This window comes from Amborella trichopoda, chromosome 10 (assembly GCF_054954075.1).
Source record: "Amborella trichopoda isolate Santa Cruz 75 chromosome 10, AtrichopodaSantaCruz75HAP2 v2.0, whole genome shotgun sequence".
Taxonomy (NCBI): Eukaryota; Viridiplantae; Streptophyta; class Magnoliopsida; order Amborellales; family Amborellaceae; genus Amborella; species Amborella trichopoda.
The window spans coordinates 38,528,638-38,545,988 of record NC_142345.1 but is presented as its reverse complement, the minus strand read 5'-3'; the positions used below and the strand labels follow the sequence as shown (position 1 = coordinate 38,545,988).

Below are 17,351 nucleotides of genomic sequence, written 5' to 3'. Positions count from 1 at the left end.
GCAATAGCAATGCCAACTTACCTTGCAAACCAACAAACATGACAACACTTGTTTTTCCTTTCTTTGGAGTATATGATGGCTTTCCAGGATCCAACATATTACACAGCTCATCAAAAATAGCCTGAAACACAACAATGTATGATGTCTACAAGAACAGAGATTAAATATCAAAAAAGGAGTCTTTAATCTCGACCAAAATGGACAACCATTAAGGGAATAAAAGTAGAAAGAGAAAAATATGGAAATAAGAGTCACCATCTTTATAATTATTGAGCAAGTATGCCTCATTCAAGTCAACAAGCTACTATTGAATACAAATATGTGTGTATCGCAAAAGGATTGGTGCACCCTAAAGCACCTCCACAACAGTGTACACCCTACATCATTTTTTAGCACCTTAGACACATATATTGGGGCCAACATTTTAAAAACAAACATTCTTTGATCTCACGAACAAGGTCTTGAAAAAGATTTCAAAGAAAAGGACTCAAGAAAATGGTTTTCTTCGAGGAGATAGAAAATACAGTGAACAGAACGTTGTTAGAATGAAGCGTTGGGGGGCTTTGTTTGACCTCAAATTTTGTAACCTCCCTCAATATCACCAGGAGAACAAAAAAATTTAATTTGAATTCTCGAAGACCTAAATTTAAATGTCCCAATAATAGGCAGTCTGTATTCACTAGTGGGGCAAGTTTAGGCACTTCTAGGGTGCGTTTTTCGCCCCTTTTTTGGGCTGAGGTGCTAGAATGAGCAGGGCTTATCCCCAAATCTCAAAGCCCAAAGGGGTTAACTTGATTTGATTTTAAGCTAGGGCAGACACTATAAGGGTAGGGTCCACCCTTGGGCAGACCAAATCCGTTTCCCCACATACATAGATCTATAGATGGATAGGTAGATAGATGATATAATATATATATATATATATATATGAAAAAAGCTGGGATTAGCCCACTAGCTCATATGAACATATGAACCCAACGGCCCAAATTGAATCTGGGCCAATCTGAAGATCGCGGATGTCCGGTAGTATTTGAATTTTAATTTTTTTTTCTACAAATCCAAATCACTTGAAATTTTAAGAGTGTGTTCATCAAAAATTGTTGAATCTCTGAAAAAATATCAAAAAAAATATTTTACATGAAATAAATTGACCAAAATAACCCCAAAACGTTTTGGGGGTATTTTGGTCTCTTTTTTATGAATAATCTTTTTTATATTTTTATTAGGTGCGCCTTGATGAGAAGAACGCACGCCTAAAATTTCAAGTGATTTCGATTTGTAGAAAAAAAAAATTAAAATTCAAACACGAAATGAGGTCATGACCGTCAGAACGGCCCAGATTCAATCTGGGCCGTCGGGCTCATATGCTCATATAAGCTAGTGGGCTAATCCCAGCTTTTTCCTCTATATATATATATATATATAACTATAGATAAAGAGAGAGAGAGAGAGAGAGAGAGAGAGAGAGAGAGAGAGAGAGAGAGAGAGAGAGAGAGAGAGAGAGATTTAAATGTATACTAAAGGTAGAAGAAACAATATCAGCCCAAATCTTATGGCACCTTCGCCACAACATAATTTGCTTATATGAATACAAGCCAATGTAGATAACAAAGGCTATAAGCATAAGTAAAACAGGGTGGCACAGATAGGCTTCATATACGTCCCAAGAAAGAACAGCAATGTGAACTAGGTGAGCAAAACAAAAAAAGAATTATAGTACAGAATGGTGCATCAATAAGTCAAGTATCATATGCGCTGCTTCAATCAATCGCACAAAATAGAATGGGAAACTCATTGAGAGGAAAAGTAGGAACAACTTTTTACAATCATAAAAAGTAGTTTTGCATGAGGAATTCCATGAATAAAATGTTGCTAGAAAAGAAAATGATGCAAAGAAAAATGAATACAATAGTTCTCAGCTAATTAGATGGAATGGCAAAGCGTTTTAGGTAACAGACTCGAAGAAGTATTTAACAGACTTCTTTTTTTTTGAGGAAAGTATTTAACAGACTTCTTGCCCCATATTTTTGTTGTTCCTCCAACTTCCTTACAAAGTCAAACAAATCTCTGCATTTCTATCAAGTTGGATTTTTGGGCATGATTTTACGTTATCATCACATGAATTGAAGTTTTTCTCCAGCAAACATTATTTTTCAAGCCCATTATCTATAATCTTTTGATCACAAGCATGATAGTGCTAACAATCCTCATCAAGTTTTTCCGGTTAATTGCCACATACATTCACATGAATTTTGCTCCTAACTAATCCACCCTTCCAGCCAGCATATCATTCAAAGTTTACAACTGACCATTCTAGCCAGCATTTGTGGCAAAAGATGAGGATCGTAACAATTAGAAATCATTAATTACAGTCAATATTTTCGTCAGTACATCCATTCACAATGTTTCTTCCCAGATATAGTGTCACAAGTTATCGAGGATGAGTGATTTAAATAAAACACATTTCCAGGAATAAATGACAACATAATATTCATTCCTATTTCTGTAATGCTGGATTTGATTTCACTATTAGTTACACACTAATTTTCCATATGAACAGGAAAGTGACAGCCAAGTAATGCTTTGGCTTGTGCATCATTCCAGTCCCACATCATCCCCAGTGATATCATAATACACAACATTAGGAATTCGGAATAATATTAAAAAATTAAGCATATGCCATCATCTTGAAGAAGTTCCGCTAGTTTTGCTTCTCCCAATATTATGCTATCAACTTGAACAAGTTCTGCTCATTTTGCTTCAAGGAGAGAACTCATGACTGGATTATGATTAGTATCCATAACACTGAAAAGATAATTTAGCGGTAGTAGAATCTACCACTTCATAATCAACTGAAACAGTATCATCATCATCATCAAAGCCTTTTCCCAATTAATTAGGGTCGGCTACATGAATCCTGGTCTGCCATTCTGCTCTACTGAGGGTATGGCCCTCAGTGAGGCCATAAGTCCGCATATCTTTCCTCAGTACTCTCAACCATGTCTTTTTGGGCCTTCTACTTGAACTAACTCGTACCTCCTAACAGGTGTTGTACTGGGTCTGTGCCACAGTGGTCAACCCACCTAAGTCTACTTTCTCTCATCTTATCGCCTATTGGTGCGACACACACCTAAATTCTCCTGAAGGTATTCATTTCGAATTCTATCCCTTCTTGTCTTGCCACTCATCCACCTCAACATCCTCATCTCAACTCCACTCATTCTATAGGTATGTTGTTTTTTGACCGCCCAACTTTACGCCCCATAAATTAAAGTTGGTCTCACAACAGCCCTATAGAACTTGCCCTTTAACTTTATTGGTATACGGCGATCACATAAAACTCTAGGTGCACATCTCCGCTTCACCCACTCAACTCTAATTCTATATGCGACATCTTCCTTAATCTCTCCATTTTTCTGGATTATCGACCCAAGATATCGAAAGTGTGTTTTGTGTTATGACAGTAAGCTTACAAAATTCCTAGTACACATAGAGGGAAACGAAATTCTTACTGCCATTGGATCAGTTTAAATTTTGGACCAGCAATTATGATAGGGCACCTTAGCTTAAGTTGGAAAATCCATAGCTGATGAGGGCCAAGGGGACTTGCCAATTGATGTTGATATCACATTAAACAACTAAACCCTATTCTGAGTCTATAGATCTTTAAACAGGTCTCGTTTTACCACTTTTCCCTCTAAATTATTATATGAGATTAGTTTATATAAGACAGAAACAATGTTTAGAAGAAAAGGATAGTATGACAAACGATAAAGTTCCTTAATTACTTTTACGAATCATTTCTCACTCGAGTAAATATAGTAAACAAAACAAGTACTGGCATTACTTTTAGTGCAATGTATTTTCTCACTCAAGTAAATATAATAAAGAAAACAAGTACTGGAATTACTTTTAGTGCAATGTATCAACCCACATTATTATAGAATCACATATATCTTTAGCATTAAGCACGAGCATCCCTCCCTCCCTCGCTCTCTCCCTCCAAGAGCTTGAACTATATGCGAGAAAGATTGAGTAACATGAATACCCAAATATGAAGAATGAATAAATGCACATAAAGGCAGTGTGGATCCTAATAGAGGCAGAATGAGTCATAACATGTGAAGTTAGGGAATATCGAGGTGGATAGGGACATGTAAGAAACCACATTGGCAAGGAAACTCTGAACTCCTATTCCTAGTAATGAGTATCTTTGCGTACAATACCATTAGTTGTTTCAATTGTTGTGAGGTATTTTTCAAAGTCTCACCTAAAATGACAATGGTTTAATAGCAATTAAGCAAAAAAGGCATGTTGAACCATTAGGAGAAGAGCTCCATGGAACCATCACCATGTCCTTAATAAAAGAACTTTAGAATTTGTTTGAAGTTTGAATCATATAAACAAAACTCCCATCTTTTGTTCTATAGAAAAAGCTACCAGCTTTTGATGTAATTGTTTCTCCTATGCATTTTCAAGCTTGATGACCTTTATTTTTTGGGTGAATACTCGATGAGCATGTTCAAAACAAGAAAATTGACACGAGGACAAGCTAAGTATACTAGCTACAAGTTACAGCTGTATGTTTAAACTCACTCTCTTTTTTCTTTTTCTTTTTTTCCTTAGCATTTCTTTTTGGGGCGGCAGGGAAGGGGGTTCAATTGCTTTTGTCTCGCAAATTCAGATCACTCACAATGAACTTCAATTCACTGATGCAGAATTTATTACAATTTAAGGTTCCATAGGCCTTCCCCATTGTTTAAGAATTTATCATATAAATCCTTGCAAATAATGTTCAATTTCTCAGTACAAATTATGTCTTATTTCTGTAAAATATTCCCGAGGCAAAAAAAAATCAGATTACATCGCAATTCAATCAAGATATCCCCAGACAAAAAGAAAATAAAAAAAAGTACAAGATATCCCTAGCTAATTTTTATGAGTAATTCAAAAAATAAGAAAGACAATAGCATAAAAAAAAAGAAGAAGAAAAATAAAATTGCTGTTGGGATTAGGTAAAAATAACCTTCTGAATTATACGACGCTTGTTGTGGCCAGCAGCTAGTTCATCGAAGCTGACAATACGCTTGATATTGAGCTGCATCTCCCTCACCATCTTGAACTGGACATCGGCCTGGAGGAGAGCCCTGGAGATCTCGTTCAGGCAATCACTAAGCACCTTCTCGTCAATAATCGTCGCATTGCTCATCTGTTGAAGAGCACGCGCGATGCTCCCCCCTAACTGTGCTAACACCATCTTTGTATCTTTTTTTAAATCCTAAACCCGTTTTCTTCTTCCTGTGATCTCTCTCTGCAATGGAGGGAAAAAAAAAAAAGCCTGTTCGCTCTTTGTAACTCAAAGAAAGGCTGATTTTGCCTGTTCGCTCTTTGTAAGTCGAAGAAAGGGTGCAGAAAACCCTCGCCCTCTTGCTTTGCTCATGGGACTCTGCGCATGTATTCTCTTTCCCTCGATTTTGCTTTGCTCTTGGGAATGCTACTTGACGACCCTGCGCGTGTATTATATGGGATTATAATAAGGAAAAAGTTTATATAAGGTTAGAACCTTATACTGTTGAAGTAAAGTGCATCCCAAAAATTCTATAATGGAGAGTATTCCACCATTGGATAACCCTCCAACTGATCATCTCGACTTTTAGATGAATGAATATAAATAAAACAAAAAATTTTAAAGTCTAAAAAATAGTACGTCTTGGAACAAGTTATTTATAAAGTCTACTTTTAAATATTTATTAATATGCTCTATATTATTTTTAAAATTTTAAATTTTATAATTGAGAGTAGAAAGAGATTTTAAAACATCATAAGGTTTTTAACGACAAAACGATCTCTCTAAATAAATTTTATAGGTCTGCCTTATACAAACCTCACTCTTTATAATAAGGGTCACAATTACCTACAACCATATGATGTGAAATCTACTGTTTGGGATTGTTACGAAGTTTGAAAAAATAATTTTTAATATTCGAACTTGATCAATAGGAAAAAATACAGCCATCTAAGATTAAATGGTCACATTTTATACTTTTTTGTCCTATTTTATGTGCATTTATTCATTGTTCCTATTTGGGTGTTCATGTTACACAATCTTTCTCGCATTTAGTTCAAGCTCTTGGAGGGAAAGAGTTAGGGAGGGATGCTTGTGCTTAATGCTAAAGATAAATGTGATTCCATAATAATGTGGGTTCATACATTGCACTAAAAGTAAATAAACAATATACTCAGACCAGAGCATGATTTTCAAAGTAATCTTTCTCCTACTTTTACCAAAACTAGCTAAGAAAACGTTAATTGCAATGAGAATCTTAAGTTCACCAAGAAACAACAAGAAATATAAAAGAAAGGCTGCATTCCATGATTGAATTAAAGATGAAAAGAAAATCCATACTCCAAATTATGTAAAGAAAAGAAAAAAATGACTGAAGTAGAAAACAAGATGAATAAAAAAAAAAAAAGAGTGATATTCATTAATCATAAATACAAAACAAACAAAAGTAAAACAGCATGGGTTTTAAAAATTGAATTGATCTTTAAAATTTTAGAGAATGGTATGATTCTAAAACAAGAAGTATAATGTAAGTCCGTAACTATAAAAAATAAAACAATTTTTTTTAAAAAAAAAGGGGTCCAATGAAAAGAAACTTAACAAACAAAGCAAAACTGAAACTGAAATTATGAGAAACTTATCAGCCTTTTAACTCTTGAATTTTATAGTATTAATAATAAAAAATAAAATCAAAATACTCATAACACATGAATTATTTAATATTTTACCCATTTGGAACAATTCCAAGTCATGATTATTTGTCTTTTGATGGGCGCATAGTGGGCCCCTACAAAGTATCAGGCAATAGAAGATTCGTTCGTCCTGATAAAGTCAACTTAAAAGTATCGACACCAAGTACATCGTAGTAGGTGTCATTCCCCATATAAAACCGCCGGTTACCAACCACGATCTCCTTCAACTCCGTGAATCCGTCATTAGTCCTCGAGACATGACGAGTGGAAGTTTATTAGACCCACCAATTCCTCAGGTCATGGTCGGAAACTATTGAATCTAGGACTATGCAAATCAAGTCCTTTTTTTTATTTTTTACTATTATTACTTCGAGCATTGTTGTTATTCTAGTTCTTATTTTTGTTTTTAAGCTTGGGACAATTAAACTTGATATGCACAACTTTCTTACAATAAAAAAAAACAAGTCTTTTTAGCCTAATTCTTTCGATTTTTAAAATTTGTTCTCTTTTTCTTATACCTATTATTGTTCTGATTATGGTAAAGTTTATTGGGAATCTGAGAAGACGAACTTTGGGGAAAGTGAAACTCATTTGATTTCTCCATCATTCTTCTCTCAGCTTCAATACCGAGGTGCATGTGAAGATTCAACATAGTTATCCCATATGTCGAGTGGTTCAACGCAATTATAACAATCTCCTAATATGGAAGGAGACTGTTAAGAATACTAGACACTTGCATACGGTCAAGGACAAGATTCTCAGCTGCAGCAAAGTCTTTTGCGAGCACTGTCATTTTATTGACATGTTTGGTCACTGAGTATGATTCTTTCATTCTGCAAGAATTATATTTTTCTAATAACAATTGCACATGGGTCTCAAAAGTAGTCTCATACTTTTCAGATAGGGCACCCATCATACTTTGAGCTGTGGTGTGATCCCCAAATACTCTAATTAAACTCAACATAATAGTCCTAGCTACTTTGTCATCTTCTAACCATTTTTCAAGTCGGCTACTGTCTTGTCCATTGGCATTAGGCTCTAACATTGGTGGTTCTGTATCTAGAACATAGTCCACCCTATCTTGGATTAGAATATATCCAATTTTTCTTTTCCACATAAAAAAATTAGTTCCATTGAGTTTTTCAAGTTTGGATAGTTCTGACATGACTAGCCTAAATGCCATTTTAAATTTTAGATAATGCCGAAAGATTCAAAAAATTCAATTGTGTTTAAGAATAGGGTTATCAGCTAATCAAATCAATAGGTTGTCGACTCTCAGTGGGCTGCAACCTCAAAGGATGTTTGCACTGCTATGATGCAGTAAACTAAAAAGTAAAGGGGTGTCTCAAATCTCACTAAATATTGTACTTCTGACCCTAAAAAATCTTCAAATTGATCATCTTAACCTTGAGTATTATGGATCTGAAAAAATGAGTATCTCAAACCCTAAAATATTGCATATTGTGACACTAGAACATTTATTTTCAAGTGTTCACATTATCTACGAAACGCAAACTATATTTTGAGATACAAATCTCATTATTAGTAATAGAAATATAGTTGACCCAGTGATTGAAAAATCGATGAATCGCATCGGATTCGCCTGAGTTGATATGGGAATCGGTCCCTTGTGTCGATTCTACTAAAACACGCTCAAACGGTCGATTCTACATAACAAATCGCCGTATGATGTCATGAATCTCCCGGTTCTTCGCTTCATGATGCCATGTGCATGCTGATTCTTCTACTGTGTATGGAGATTCTTCTACAGTATATTATGTGGGCATTTTTGTAAATTTCAAAGTAAAATAGGTCAAGGTACTAAATATCTGATGCTCAGACACCTCCCACGTGTCCCTAGTCGTTTCGCACGCATTACCAACATTGAGTACAAAGAAGCATTTATCCGCTTGGTTCTTCTTCCACCTTTTCGATGTATGATATTGTAAAAAGGTGATAGCTTGAAATGTTTATATATTATAGAATTTTAATTGCACTATTGAAATCACCATGTTGCATGTGGTATACCTGTTATCATGTCCATGCATTGTGTGGATGTTCTTGGTTCAAATCCTCATATAGATGTGGAGGTTGTTGATTCAAATCCTCATATGGATGGGGTTTTGGAAACGTTGTTTTTTTACCTTTTTTTTGCCAAAATTTATTTTTTATCAAAAATATAAATGTTTTTTTACCTTTTGTTTGTTTTTCTGTATCAAAAATATAAAAGGTTTCTTGTAAAAAATATAAATGTTTTTTTACTTTTTTTTTGTCAAATTTTTTTTTTATCAAAAATATAAAATATAAATGTTTTTTTACCTTTTTTTGTCAATTTTTTTTTTATCAAAAATATAAAAGGTGTCTTGTAAAAAATATAAATTTTTTTTTACCTTTTTTTTGTCAAATTTTTTTTTTATCAAAAATATAAAAGGCTTCTTGTAAAAAGTTGGAAAGGTTTCTTGTAAAAAGTTGGAAACGTTGTTTTTTTATCTTTTTTTTCAAATGTTTTTTTTTATCAAAAATATAAAAGGTTTCTTGTAAAAAGAAAAAATGAAACGTTCTTATCAATTTTGTTTTTTGTCAAAAAAGTTACGCCCGAATTCGAGGACTTTGAAAAGTATCTATCAACTTAAGAGAGGAAATGATTGAATCATTTATTCTTAGTATGGTAAAGAACATGATTTAGTGACTCGAAAGTTTTGTGTTGCAGTTGGTGAATGGTGGCTAACCTTGTCGATCAAAGTATGTTGGTGAAGGATAGATGCATGTTAGTGTTGAAAAACATAGCAAGCATGAAATTAGGGGATAGATTCAACATGAAATGACTTGTACGTGTAAATGTTTTTTTCTCGAAGATTAAGGGAAATTTATGAAATTTCATCCCAGGGATCAACTATTTAACATTTCATCCGACCCGTGATTTAATGAATGTGGATTTCATCCCAGGGATCAACTATGTGGATTTTGATAGGGGTATATAAAATTTGAATAACAGACTGGATGTTCACGGCCATGGTTACAGTTTAGGGTCAAGCCAAAATTGTCGATGTCAGTTGGCAAGGTCGGGTCTGAGACTTGGTTGGAGTTTGGGTTTAGGTAGTCTTTCAGTTGGCCGTCAAGATTGACCCAAAAACTTGCTTTTTGCTGGTAAAACCAGTTGACTTTACCTTTCAAATTAGTTAGATCCTAAACCTCTTTTTAAGAAAAAATATATGAAGAGACCATTTATTTTTAACGACCAACTTTTTTTAAAAAAAAGTATATAAAGACCATTTATTTTTAACCACCTAACTTTTAAATAGGTAGTTATAAGTGCATCATTGACTAAACTCAAAATTTAAAAATAAATAAATAAATAAAATCTCGAACTTCATAATATATCCAATTTGACATCTAATTGCTAGGAATGATTGTGATCTCCTTGTAACAATGGTAAATGGTCTCATTGTTTACAATCGGATGAGGTTTTATCAGTTGCCCACTTTATACAATATAAGTAAGGTGCACCTCTAAATTTTGTCAGAACATATAGTTCTAATATTAGGAACCATACGATAGCTTGAACATCATCTACCTTAATTATGAAATTTAAAATTTTAAAAAAAGGAGACTATTAAGCAAATTTATAAATACTTCGAAATCTTAAAAATAAACGGTCCCAATAATTTGTTACAAGATGAACTATTTTTAAAACTTGAAATTCTTTTTTTGCTTTATACCAAATATTTCAAGATCAAGATGATTAATTGGAAAGTTTTCCAACCATTCTTTTCTACTAGATCTTTGAGATGCACCTTACTTCTACAATATAAAGTTGCAACTTCATGTAAACTTTTTTCTTCTTTATAACTCAATTTTCAACTGTGGTTAGATAAAAGAGATGGATTGCATTAGATAGGCAACCCACATAAAACTTTACCTCATCTTGTCATCTTGTCATGAATCTTAATAAAGCTTAGATGATGATTCTCGTCTCGACCAAATTGTAAAATATCTAAGTAGGGAGTATTTAGTCCTTCACAAACAGCGAGCCCCTCTAGGTCTGATTATTGAAACAAAGGTTCAATCAAATTTTTGGTGAAGTTCAAGTTTTTTAGCGTTTTCATAACACTTTCTAAATTGAAGTATTAAGCTCGAGATCAACCTTATATTTTACTCTTAGAGGCGTAGGTTTCGCTCCACCTGCCTTCTCTCTATTTATAAGGGATTCCATTATAGTCATAATTAACTGCAATTAAGAAAAATTGAAAGTTTATCAATGATAAAGCATACATAGGCGATAGAGGTATTCCAAAAACAAGTTTTTGAAACATGGCAACCAATTTTTGATAAATCAGGTAAATCATATACAAAAAAGAAAATCACAATTAGTGCTACAAAATGCTTGCTTCCCAATCGCCTGCCCTCCTCTCGCCACCACCTCTAACACTCATCACTTCCTCGCTGCCAATGTCCGACCTCAGAGTAGCATAGACTACTTTGGCACATCTTCAACAAAAGCAAACATGTTCTGCCCCCTACGGCAAAATTTTGCCACATCTTGTATTACCACCAGTCATGTCTTCAAACTCATTTCATTATCAACCACCCTTTTGGCAAGCAGGCTCACACTACTATTCTTTAGTTGGGCGTCTCTCATTTCAGGTTAAATTGGGTCACTCTCTTTGCCCGCGTCACCCTCTCATTTAGGTGCTACTGGGTCTCTCTCTCTCTCTCTGACCAACATTTAACATTGCATCCCTTACATCCAAAACCCATTACCAGATGAATCTCACTCATTGTCATCATCACCATATGTTGAAAAATCAGGCTCTAATGGCTTCCACAACATTGGCATCTGCATGCTATCCCCTATGGGATCCTCTGCTTTAATCTTCTGATTCATCCCTCTCCTCGTATTTGCAGCAAACCTCGACGCCAATATCGTAGCACCAAGGTGTGGCCCATTTTGAAATCCATCTGTCACATACACTTCACCCACATTATAACTTGGAGACAAGCCCTCTTGCTTGGACTTATAAAAGAGGCTCTCTTGCCTCAATAACTCCTTTGCAAACTTCCTCTTCTTATACCTGAGCCATGCTGCCTGTATAAAGCAAGCAGACCATGTTCTCCATTGATGAGAGTAGAACCTGAATGTGTGTTGAAGCTTCTTGCTATGGAGTCTCTTAAACTGGTTGGCCACAAACTTGAGGTCTTCAGCCCTTAGAGCAAAGGCTTCAACCTCACCTAGGGCTCGAACCGTCCTGGTTGAGGAAGGGAGGTTCGTGCCTGGGCTTTGAAGTAAAGCCCATGTGAGAAGCTCTTCTCCACAAAAGTCTGCAGGACCTAGTGTTATGGAGTTAAAGAAACCACTCCTTCCGCCATTGGTTGTTGAGCTCTCAAGCCTACCTCGAATGACAAAGAGCATTTCGGTTACAGGATCACCCTCACGCACAATGTAGGTGTCTTGAGTGCTCAGGGATGAGACCAGGCGCTCACATATGGCGTCCAGAAGTTGGCCATCCATTTGGGAGAAGAAAGGGACCTGAGAGAGAGAGAGGTCCATTGTAAATAAGTAAGAGGCTGCTCAGCAGAGAATAGCCCGCTGTATATCAATAATAAACAGTTCGAGCCCAAGGTAAAAGAGCTCATTGACATACAGGAAAAGAAAGAAACAAAAAAGACAAATCATATATGTTCTCAGGGACTTAAGAGTTCCCTTTTTTTTCTTCTTAGGGTTATATTAGTCATTTTAATTATTTGTATAGAACTCAAGGGCAAAAATGGCAGTAATTAGGGCTTAGGTTTATAGGGAGTCAAGTTTGCTATCAGAGTTTATATATTTCTTTTGTAAGGAAGAGGAACCGAGTTTTTTGGGTCTTGCGTAAAGAACCCTTGGGGTAAATTCCCTTGCAAGCCTAGAAACAGTCAAATACTTGATTTCCTTGCAAAAGCTAGATAGAGGGTATATATTATCTTTAAATTTATGTTATTGTTTTAATTTGATCTCTCTACACTAAGTCAATAACGTGCAGATATACTGTTAAGAGCAATGTTGTTTAGACTGAACAGACTACAATACTGGACCAGTGAACCGGCACTAGACCGGTGGACCGACTGGTCTGAGAATATGATTTAAAAGACATAAATTGCGCCTTGGCCACCTTTTTTTTGTCCTTTATAGTGTTTTGGGGTTTTTTGCTCCTTTCCAAATTACAGAAAAGAAAGGTGCTGGGTTTAACATTATTTTTAGAGAGAGAGAGATCATTTGGGGATTTTTGCTCCCTAGCCAAAATCCACTGTCTCTAGGGCCTTTTCTGGGGACATTTTTTAAGATTGAATTCAGACATCAATCTGCATTTTTCTGAAGCCCACGTAAGTATATTCAACCATTTTTTATTGTTTGATTTCTTGTTGGAAAATAGTAAACTTCAAAAAATTTCTGGGTTTTTGCAAGAAATCATGCAACAGGTCTTGAAACTCTTGATTAGTGGTCATTAAGAAGACAATAAACAACATAAACAAAACAATGAAAGACATTCAAATACAGTGAAAGATATCATGAATCATAATTTAAGGGCGAGTTTTTTCACATGAAATTTTTTTTTTCATGTCAAAAAAAATTAAAATGTGGAGATTGATTCATTGTTTTCAGTATTTTTGGAAATTTTTCAGTATTTTCCGGTTTTTTAATTATTTTATGTAAAAAAACACCACATAACATAAACACCCATATCTAGGGCTTTCCATTAGGGTGATTTTCAAAGGTGAATCCAGCCACTAATCTGCCATTTTTTGAAGTCCAAGTATATTGAATTTCTGTTTTGTCTCTTCAATAGTTAATTGACGTGACTGTTCAAAAATGGTGCCCTCCTCTTCTCCTTTGTCTCCCCCTCCCTTGCTCCTCTTCGCCTCATCTCCATCCCTCCAGCACCTTCTTCCATTCTCGCTCAACAGTTTCGGTCCTCTCTTGTGGAGGAATTTCACCCTCAAAGAGATGACTCCTTCGGCATTGAAAGATGGGCAAAGAGTCGCTGGCAGGAACCTGGTTTGGTTTGCAGGAAACTTTCCTGTGGCTCTTATCTTTTCTCGTTCCCATCGGTAGAGAGCGCCTCTAGAACCCTCAAGTCTTCTTCCAACTTTTATTTCGGGCTTCTCTCCACCTCTCCAGATGGTCCAAGGACTTGGGTGCTTTTCGCTGCTAGAAAGTCTGGCTCACGGCCTCTACCATTCCCCTACGCTCTTGGTGCGCAGGCCATTGGTGACGCGTGCGGCACCTTTGTAGCCGTGCATTGGAAATCTCTGGAGAGTCTCCCCCTTGGGTCATTGCTCATGATCGTTGAGGTCTTGGACCCTCAATCTATCCCTGCTTTCATCTGGGTAGAGGTTTCAAGGGCTTCTACCAAGTGTTTCTCTCTTGGTCCATGGCATCTCCCCCTTCACCTCACTTCGTTCTTCCAGGTAGGTCTATTTCAGGTGGCCACCTAACCCCGGTTCCTCCTCCTGCTAGCGGTTCCAATCTTGACCCCGACCTTTCAAATCAGTGGACTTTGATCTCCCGAAAACATCGCAAACCCCCTCTCCAGCACCGTCGGCAGCCTCAGCCCTTCATTCCAACCCCCTGGCATGTCGAGCCCAACCACCTCCACCGCCTCCGTCACCTGCGCCGCCTCTAATCACAACTTCCCCCCACCTTTCTGGTTTGACCACGAGTCACGGCTCGTCGTCTTTGGAGATGCGTCCCCGTGTTCCTGTTGCTCATGATTGCACCCTCATTCGTCGATTGAGCTAGTTGCACCGCCCAATCAGCCCAATAAGGACTGTAGAGCGTGCACTCCTGCCCCGGTTTTACCCTCTCCAGTTGTCGGCATCATCCGGCCGCCTTCTTTTATTGCCCCTGCTGACGCTTCAAGCTTCGTATCCTCCTCGACAACAGCGCCGACTTCTTCACCTCGCTCAGAGGGCAGGCTCAAGGCATAAAAAAACGCTAGGCAGCCAGCCTGGCACCCAGCACCTAGGCGGGCGCCCAAATCCTCGAGCGCCCTGTAGTGGAAAATCATAGCATTTTTTAAAATATTTGCTATCCTAATGTACATATGCGTATATATTTGTGTCAAATTTTGTAATTTATTCCATTTCCCAACATATGTTTTACTTTGGGGGTTCAAAATAAACCCTATAACTTTTTTATACAAACTTGGGGGGCAAAATGACCCATTCTGCCCTTTTGGGCGAATTTAAAAAGCAATTTCCTCCTGACTTCACTAGGAGCCCGCCCAGGTAAAAACACCCGTTACGAGCGCCTTTTCATGAGGCGTGCGGTTTTTTGTTAAAAAACGCCTAGGCGGGCGCTTAGGGGCCGAGCGGACCTTTTTTTTAAACAATGGGGGTTGCTCGTTGTACTGACGCCCCGTTTCCCACCTACGTTCCTTTTGCCCCCCCTTTCTATGGATGTGTACCTTCCTCTTGCCCAGGTGTCTTCTCATCCCTCTGCTGGTCTTTTCTTTCTCAGGTCTCTTCCGTTTCCCTTCCTTCTTTCTCGGCCGGTGCTCCTACCCTCCCCCAATGGCCGGCGACGGCAACATCTCCCCCCCCACCCTCCCATCATCCTCAATTGCTGAGCTGCCGCCCTCACCTAACCCCTCTCCCTCGATCCTCCCTCTCAATGTCTCTCCTTCACCTTCGCTATTCTCGGTGGATGGCCTCCAGCCTCTTTCTAACCCTTCTCCTCCAACCTCTTGTCCAACCCACCAGGCTCCCTTACCTTTACCCCTCACCCCCCCTCCCTCGCCTATCATGTCTCCCCTCTCACCGACTGTGCTCTCTCACCTCTGCCTCTCATCGACTTGGATCCCCCTCTTCTCGGATCTCCGCCAGGGCCGTCTGTTTTTCCTCATCTTCCCTTTACTCCCCACCCCTCCCATGAACTTGATCCTGCCCCTCTCCCCACTCTCGACCCTGGCTCAAGCTTTATATTCTCGAGCCGTATCTCCTTGCCTGCTACCCCTCCCCCACCTTTTTCTACCGTTGCTGCTTCCCCTGATGGGGTTGAAGGGCCTTTTTCGCCTCGGCTTCAAGAATCTGGTCCAACGGTCTCTAATGACCCTTTCAACTTCGTTTCGGCCCTTTTACAGCCCTCTTCAACGGATGCCCTGCCTCCTGTGGCCTCACCGGCACAACCTTCTCTGGCGTCGTGTCCTTGACCACTCCAACGCCTCTTACATCTGACGTTACAGCCTCGTCGCCTGAAGATCAAGATTCATCGCTAGAGGTCAACTCCTTTGGCGACTCTCGTTCTCCTCCGTCTGTAACCTCTAGTTATGCAGACGGAGTTGTTGTCGGCCAAGGGAACATCCTCAACGTGATGAACGTCATGGGCTTCCCTCTTACTGGGCCCGATGGGCCTTTCGTTGAGTTTTTCAAAGCAAGTGCTTATCCTCGACCACGGGTCAACAAGCAGATCTGTTGCGAGGTCTCCAACCTTGCTAGTAGCTCCCTCTCTCCCCTACCTCTTCCTGCGACCTTTTATGGGACTCCTCTAAGACGGCCCCCCAGGCATCTCCTTCCCCCCAACTCTGTTTGATGTTGATCCTCTCTTAGAACATTCGGGGGCTAGGCTTGCCCCCAAAAAAAGCAAGCGGTAAAGGACTTTTGTTTTAAGTGGCGACCAAACTACCCTCACCGACTTTGGCTCAGATTAGACAAGTATGGGGTAGACGTCCTTGCCAATGGCTGGCTCTCCCTTCAGAGGGGGCCCCTGGTGGCATTTGGCTAATTTGGGATCCCACAACCCATTCTCTTTCCTCTTCCCCTGTGGCCAGGTCCTCTGTCTCCCTACTTCTCACCAGGATCCCCGATGGTTTGAACTGGAAATTTTTTGCTGTTTATGGACCCAACCAAGACATTCTTAGACCGTTGCTTTGGGAAGAGCTTAACCCTGTAGCTTCCCTACCTCACTCAATTTGGTGCATCGGGGGAGATTTCAACGTGACCAGATGGTCTTTTGAAAGAAACAACTGCAACAGAATTACTCTTGCTATGGAACTCTTCTCAGATTTCGTAGCCCTCAATAACCTGCTCGACTTACCTATACAGAGTACCCAGTTCACCTGATCCAACCACTCCTCCTCCCCCACCCTCTCCAAACTTGACCGTTTCCTCGTTAGCACAGAGTGGGATTCGTAATTTCCGAGAACCCATGTAGTTGCCCTTGCCAAACCGACGTCAAATCACTGTCCCATTTTGCTCAACACTAATCCTACAACAAGGGGAGCCAAACCTTTCAGTTGAGCTCGCATGGTTGGAAGAGTATGCTCTTTCAGACCCCCTTCCCGCTTGGTGGCAATCTTGGTCTGACTCTGTTCTGCGTTGCGCTGGCTTCAGAAGCCAACGGAAACTGCAGCTGTTAAAAAGTAATCTCAAAGCTTTGAGTCATCAACTACCTGGTTCTTTTGGACCACAAAAATTGTCTACGCTCCAGACCATCAAGTCCCTAGACACCCTTGAAGAATCGAGACTTCTTTCTGTCCCGAAAACCCTGTCTAGAGAGCAACTGAAATTCAACCACCATTCTATTCTCAAGAAAGAGGAGATTTTCTGGTACCAAAGGTCCA

General features: G+C 38.6%; 2 protein-coding genes across 4 annotated transcripts in view; both read right to left on the bottom strand.

Annotated features, from left to right (window-relative positions):
- Window positions 1–5,512, bottom strand: part of LOC18434100 (signal recognition particle subunit SRP54 2) — a 30,495-nt gene extending 24,983 nt beyond the window's left edge. For all 3 annotated transcript variants that reach the window (XM_006844175.4, XM_088849556.1, XM_088849555.1), the window contains exons 1-2: window positions 5,027–5,512; window positions 22–121 (exon numbers count right to left, since the gene is read on the bottom strand). In XM_006844175.4, coding sequence (XP_006844238.1) covers window positions 22–121; window positions 5,027–5,257 — 331 coding nt within the window. In that variant the 5' untranslated portion in view covers window positions 5,258–5,512. The remainder of the gene's footprint in view (window positions 1–21; window positions 122–5,026) is intronic.
- Window positions 5,513–11,057: 5,545 nt separating this feature from the next.
- LOC18434103 (putative cyclic nucleotide-gated ion channel 14) overlaps window positions 11,058–17,351 on the bottom strand; it is a 29,197-nt gene continuing 22,903 nt past the window's right edge. The window contains exon 6 of the mRNA XM_011624993.3: window positions 11,058–12,283. Coding sequence (XP_011623295.2) covers window positions 11,528–12,283 — 756 coding nt within the window. The 3' untranslated portion in view covers window positions 11,058–11,527. The remainder of the gene's footprint in view (window positions 12,284–17,351) is intronic.